Source organism: Hordeum vulgare, chromosome 6H (genome assembly GCF_904849725.1).
Source record: "Hordeum vulgare subsp. vulgare chromosome 6H, MorexV3_pseudomolecules_assembly, whole genome shotgun sequence".
Taxonomy (NCBI): Eukaryota; Viridiplantae; Streptophyta; class Magnoliopsida; order Poales; family Poaceae; genus Hordeum; species Hordeum vulgare.
This window is the reverse complement of record NC_058523.1, coordinates 545,492,721-545,499,260: the sequence shown is the minus strand read 5'-3', so window position 1 is coordinate 545,499,260 and position 6,540 is coordinate 545,492,721. Positions and strand designations below refer to the sequence as shown.

The window sequence follows — 6,540 nt, the reverse complement described above, 5'->3', positions numbered from 1 at the left end:
AATACAATGATCTTCTATAAGATCTATCTGATATAATCTTTTGTGATGTGTTTGTTGAGATCTGATGAATAGTGTGTTTATGATCATATCAAACATTGATCTATTTTCAGTTCTTGAGCTTACCTATTTGCATAATTGTATAGCTTTGTATTTCTCTTCGATCTACTTTTAGCCAAGTTTGATTGATTAATCTTCAGTGTGGGAAGGTGCTTTGCAGTAGGTTCAACCTTACCATGATCATGTCTACACATATTTATCTTTACTGGTTCGATAAACCTTGATTCTTAATCGAGTGAAATAACTTATGCTACTGTGCTACATCATCCTTTCTATTCAGGAATTCAACAACTCCTACAGAAATAGCAGTGGTACGCTAGTTTCTTTGTCCTTAACACCATGATTTTTCGACTGTCTACTATGTTAAAGTTTGTTCGGCTTCAACTAGGAAGAGATGATGACGATGACGAGGCTTGACATCGCACCACAAACTTTGTACCGACCTAGGAGGTGTTCGAAAAACCTCCAGCTCCGTCAGATCCAAGGATGTGCGAAGTCTGTGTTTCCCCGTTCCATAAGTTTGCACTACCACTCCAGCTGCTCCGGGAGCGAAGCAGGAGCTGGAGGGTCTCCGAACATGCCCTTATACAAAGACCAATCAGCCCTCCACGAAATTCCCGGAAACCATCGAGCAAAATTCACGCTTTTTAAATCCGGCTGGGCACGGACGGAGCACACAAGGCGCTCCCGCGCTCCCACTCTCACTGAAACGTGGGGCCCCTGCCCCCACGCAAGCACTCACGCAGGCCTCCCACCACCACCACCAACCTCCCGCACCCAAAATCGCGCGCGAAAACATTTCCCCCGCTCCCGCGCTCCTCCTCCAAAGCGCCCCCCACCTCCAGCCTCCGCTCCCAAAACAATCCCCTTTCCTCCGTCTCTCCAAAGCCACCGCCGATCCCTCGAGCCGGAGGCCGTTCCGAACCCCTCCTCGCCGCGCCACCGCCGATAGCCTCCCCTCTCGCCCCGGCTCCCGCGCCCGCCCGCCCGCCCGCCCGCCAGGTGTTCGACGGAAGGCCGGGCCGGGCGGCGCGATGTACGTGGTGAAGCGCGACGGGCGGCAGGAGGCGGTCCACTTCGACAAGATCACGGCGCGGCTCAAGAAGCTCGCCTACGGCCTCAGCCAGGACCACTGCGACCCGGTCCTCGTCGCCCAGAAGGTCTGCGCCGGCGTCTACAGGGGCGTCACCACCTCCCAGCTCGACGAGCTCGCCGCCGAGACCGCCGCCGCCATGACCGCCTCCCACCCCGACTACGCATCGGTACCCCACTCCCACTCCTCTCTCCCCATCCCATGCCCAGCCGCCTCGATGATTGTTAACTATATAAGTGGTCCTGCCGCTCCTTCGCGCCGTGCAGCTCGCGGCCAGGATCGCCGTCTCCAACCTGCACAAGAACACCATGAAGTCCTTCTCAGAGACGTACGCGCCTTCCCTTCTTTCTCGTGTACAGGACGAAATTCCTGATGATACGTTTCATCCCCCCCCTTTCTCTGACTGATGATCAGTGTTGCTCTCCGTGTGCAGGGTGAAGGTCATGTACACACATTTCAACGAGAGGTCTGGGTTGATGGCTCCCCTGATCGCAGATGATGTCTACGAGATCATCATGAAGGTGCGGTCTAGATGCTAACCGTGTCTTCTGTGGGAACATGCTCTATTCCTGTCATTTAGATGGCCTGAGTCGTTTGACTACATATCGTAACTAAGGAGATTGTAGATGTAAGATGCTAAACATGACCACCTGGCACTCTGGCACTGTCGGGATTTGGCTAGTTATTATGGTCGCACTGACATAAGTAGCCGTCTATCTTCATGTTAGTGTTGCAATTTGCAATGCCTTTTGCTGTACTTATTATTCATTTTGGTTTGTTGATGAGTCTGTCCTTAATCCGACTCTTTTGTTACATTGTTCCATGTCTTGTGCATTGATAGTTTTAATCTTTTAGATGCTTCAGTTCATATGCGAGTATCTGTGTTGTTAACTGATATGCAGTAGTGTTACTTCTCTAAAAAAACAGATGTACAATGTTACTTATGGAAATTCTGAGTGCTGTATTATTTCAGAATGCCACCGCTTGTAACATGCTAAACATGATCGCCTGGCACTCTGGCACACATGTGAATTGGTTAGCTAGTGAGTCTGCACTTACATGAGTAGCTGGTTGTTCATGTGTTGTGTTGCAATTTGCAATGTTGTACTTACTGTTTTTTCGTTTTAGTTGTTTGATGATTTTGTCCTTAATTAGACCATTTTGTTACATTGTTCTCCGTCTTGTGCATTGATAGTTTTCAGATGCTTCATTTCATATTGGTTTATTTGTGCTGTTCATTGAAATACAAAATTACTTTTCTGAAAAAACAGAATATATATGCTTATGGAATTTCTGATTGCTGTATCATTTCAGAATGCTACACGCCTGGACAGTGAGATAATTTATGATAGAGACTTTGACTATGATTTCTTTGGGTTTAAGACGCTTGAGAGGTCCTATCTACTGAAAGTTGGTGGGAAAGTTGTGGAAAGACCGCAACATATGTTAATGAGGGTTTCTGTTGGGATACACAAGGATGATATTGAGTCTGCTGTCAAAACATACCACATGATGTCTCAGCGCTGGTTTACTCATGCTTCCCCAACCCTTTTCAATGCTGGCACTCCAAGGCCTCAAGTACTGCACCTTCTACCATAAAACAATTCAATATTGATGGTTAAGCTGTGTATTCATATTCCTATTATTTGTGATGCAGTTAAGCAGCTGCTTTCTTGTCTGCATGAAAGACGATAGTATTGAGGGAATTTATGATACTCTCTCGGAATGTGCTTCCATAAGCAAATCAGCTGGAGGGATTGGTGTTTCAATTCACAACGTCCGGGCTACTGGCAGTTACATTCGTGGAACAAATGGAACTTCTAATGGAATTGTTCCCATGCTACGTGTTTTCAATGACACTGCACGCTATGTTGATCAAGGTGGAGGCAAGAGAAAAGGTAAATATCATCAGTTACTCAGTTAGTCCCACCCAGTTTGCATATTCTTAAGGATTTCTCACAGATTCCTATTTTTATAGGTGCATTTGCTATATACTTGGAGCCTTGGCATGCTGATATTTATGAGTTCCTTGATTTGAGAAAGAACCATGGAAAGGTAAACGTTCTTGAATGACTTGAAGTAACATGTAACACTTTCAGGCAGAGATACTAGAAACTGATTACCAGTTTGGATTTACTTTTTTTGGCATTTGGTCATGACCCTCATGCTATTATCTTGTACTGCCCCATCTCACCCTCAATATGTGTAATTTACAGGAGGAGAATCGTGCCAGGGACCTTTTCTATGCTCTCTGGATTCCTGATTTATTCATGGAAAGGGTGCAAAAAAATGAGCAATGGTCATTATTTTGTCCCAGTGAAGCTCCAGGTTTGGCTGATTGCTGGGGAGATGAGTTTCAGAATCTGTACAATAAATATGAAAGAGAAGTAAGCTGAACTAGATGGTACATATATCTTGAAGTGACAAAACATGTAATAACATAGCTGCGTGATTTCAGGGCAAAGCCAAGAAAATTGTTTCAGCACAGTCCCTTTGGTTTGAAATTTTGAAGGCACAGATAGAAACTGGAACACCATATATGCTTTACAAGGTTTGTCTAAATTTTGCAAGTCCCTGAACACTTCTTTCTCTTCCAATGGTTTGGCTTAAAAAGTCCTTGATGATGATGATGTGCAGGACAGTTGCAACAGAAAAAGTAATCAACAAAATCTGGGCACAATTAAGTCTTCCAACTTGTGCACAGAGATAGTTGAGTTCACAAGTCCCACTGAAACTGCTGTGTGCAATCTGGCATCAATTGCTTTGCCACGTTTTGTAAGAGAAAAGGTATGTGCTGATGGCTGCTGAGCTTCTTCGTTAGCGGTTGTAACCTGGCAACGTGTGTGCATTACTTGACCCTGTACATTTGATGTTTCAGGGTGTTCCGATAGAGTCCCATCCAGCTAAGCTTGTTGGCAGCATTGGGTCAAAAAATAGATATTTCGATTTTGATAAATTAGCTGAGGTTTGTCTGGCTCATCTTTATTGTGGGATCCTGTACCATTAGTCTGAGTTCTAACTAACAAACTGTTGAATATATGACAGATTACTTCAGTTGTTACTTGGAATCTCAACAAAATTATTGATATCAACTACTACCCTATTGAGACAGCAAGGACGTCAAATATGAGGCACAGGCCAATTGGAATAGGTGTTCAAGGCTTAGCAGACACTTTCATTTTACTTGGCATGCCATTTGATTCACCAGAGGTACATTTTCAAGCTAATTCAAGTATGGTCATTTCATTTTGTACTTAACTGATACTCATTATAATGGAATTGTTTCTCAGGCCCAGCAGTTAAACAAGGATATCTTTGAGACTATCTACTATCATGCATTGAAAGCTTCTGCTGAAATTGCTGCAAAAGAAGGTCCTTATGAAACTTATGATGGGTGCCCAGTCAGCAAGGTTTGTTTCATGTCTGTAAATACACCTGTCATTTGTGCTGAATATATGGTGTGATTATGTTGAACTACACATTTTGTCACATAAACTTTAATTGATGGTAGAAAACAATAAAATTATTTCTGTGCTCACCATTAGTGGTAAGTTATTTAAGGAGATGCAGTTTTAGCATGATTTACTTACAACTTTGAAGAATTAAACAATTATACCTGTGAGATAGGCTCTTCTCAGCACTGCTGTTCCCATCAGGTTGAGCTTAATTAACCACTTAACTGAAAACTTGTGCTTGTGCTAGTGCAATAAGTGTATTCACACGATGATATTGTTTCTTGAATGGGGTCCTTTTGTTCCTTAATAGCATTTTAGCAGCCAATATTATTTCTAAGGTTCTCCTCAATACACTTTTGTTCAGGGCATTCTTCAACCTGATATGTGGAATGTAGTGCCATCAGACAGATGGGACTGGCCAGCAATAAGGGGGATGATTTCCAAAGTTGGATTAAGGAACTCTCTTCTGGTGGCTCCAATGCCCACTGCTTCTACTAGTCAAATTCTTGGCAACAACGAGTGCTTTGAACCATACACGTCAAACATTTACAGTCGAAGAGTCCTAAGGTTTGCATATCTGCTCCTTGTAGTTCCGAGCTGTTGACTTTTCCATTCTTAGATGCAACACAATTATTTTTCTCTTGGCAGTGGTGAGTTTGTTGTAGTGAACAAGCATCTCCTCCATGATCTGACCGAGATGGGTATCTGGTCTCCTGTCCTGAAAAACAATATTATCTATGACGATGGCTCTGTCCAAAAGATCACTGAGATCCCAGATGATCTGAAAGCAATTTACAAGTATGTGAAATAAGATCATCCCATGCTTTAGTTTCACAAGGTGTCGGTTCATACGTTTCTAACTTTTCTTTATCATTGAACCAGGACTGTTTGGGAGATCAAGCAGAAAACTGTTGTGGACATGGCTGTGGACCGTGGCTGCTATATCGATCAAAGTCAGAGCCTTAATATCCACATGGATCAAGCCAACTCCGGGAAGCTAACTTCCCTGCACTTCCACACATGGTCCAAGGTTTGCTTGTTAATTTCAATACTGTTCTAGCACTATGCGATTTTACTGAAAAGTTCAGCACTCAGCGTTGAGCTTGTAATTTTGCATGATATAACACTGTTCTTTATGCCACTGCTTCGTTGTTCCTTCGTGTGCCAGGGCCTGAAAACTGGGATGTACTATCTGAGGACACGGGCTGCTGCGGATGCGATCAAATTCACAGTGGACACTAGTCTTCTCAAGGTGAACACTTCACCGAATTGCAGAACCATATTTTTCTTCACTCAACTGCTTCGGCATGATCCTTACCTTACCTTGAGCGACACCGAACATGCAGGATAAGAAGCCTGCCAATGCCGAGGAGGAAGAGGATCTCGAGGCCAAGATGGCGCAGGTGACCTGCTCCCTGAACAACCGGGAGGACTGCCTGGCATGTGGAAGCTAGATTCGTCCGCGGCACCCTACGCTAACCTATACTATCCTCTTACTGTTGGCTTGTCATTCGATTCGATGCTATATCTGTAGTGGTAATCTGTCTATGCATGATGAACTCTGAATTAAAAGCAAGCCTTGCTCCGGAACCTCTGCGCACTATGCTATTGCGCGTGTATATATATATGCCACCTATATATCTAAGTGTATAATATATGCCTGAAACACTTATCTTCGTTCTTGTACTGTCCAGAAGTTATTCTGTGCTGTCCAACTTGAAGAATTCCAGTAGCTTTTAAGGCAAAAAACAAGGCTGTGATTGAACAGTATCTTGTATTCTGAATTTATAAAATTGTCCTAGGTATGTTTTTTTTGAACTTTTGGTGTGATTTTGTGCTTGCAAAAATCATTAAAGGGATAAAATAAATAGGATTCTATTTCACATCTAGATGCAATATATTATCTCAATCTAAATTTCTAGCCGGTGAATTTAA

At 43.4% G+C, this 6,540-nt stretch overlaps 1 protein-coding gene across 1 annotated transcript; it reads left to right on the top strand.

Moving 5' to 3' along the window:
* The first annotated feature begins 853 nt into the window (after positions 1-853).
* Positions 854-6,282, top strand: LOC123401811 (ribonucleoside-diphosphate reductase large subunit). The gene is made up of 17 exons (XM_045095660.1): positions 854-1,319; positions 1,417-1,478; positions 1,584-1,671; positions 2,465-2,728; positions 2,808-3,048; positions 3,129-3,205; positions 3,367-3,537; positions 3,609-3,701; positions 3,788-3,937; positions 4,029-4,115; positions 4,196-4,360; positions 4,441-4,560; positions 4,970-5,172; positions 5,254-5,403; positions 5,488-5,635; positions 5,774-5,857; positions 5,952-6,282. The coding sequence occupies exons 1-17, from the start codon at positions 1,092-1,094 to the stop codon at positions 6,057-6,059; spliced, it is 2,439 nt and encodes an 812-aa protein (XP_044951595.1). The 5' UTR covers positions 854-1,091; the 3' UTR covers positions 6,060-6,282.
* Positions 6,283-6,540: the final 258 nt, after the last annotated feature.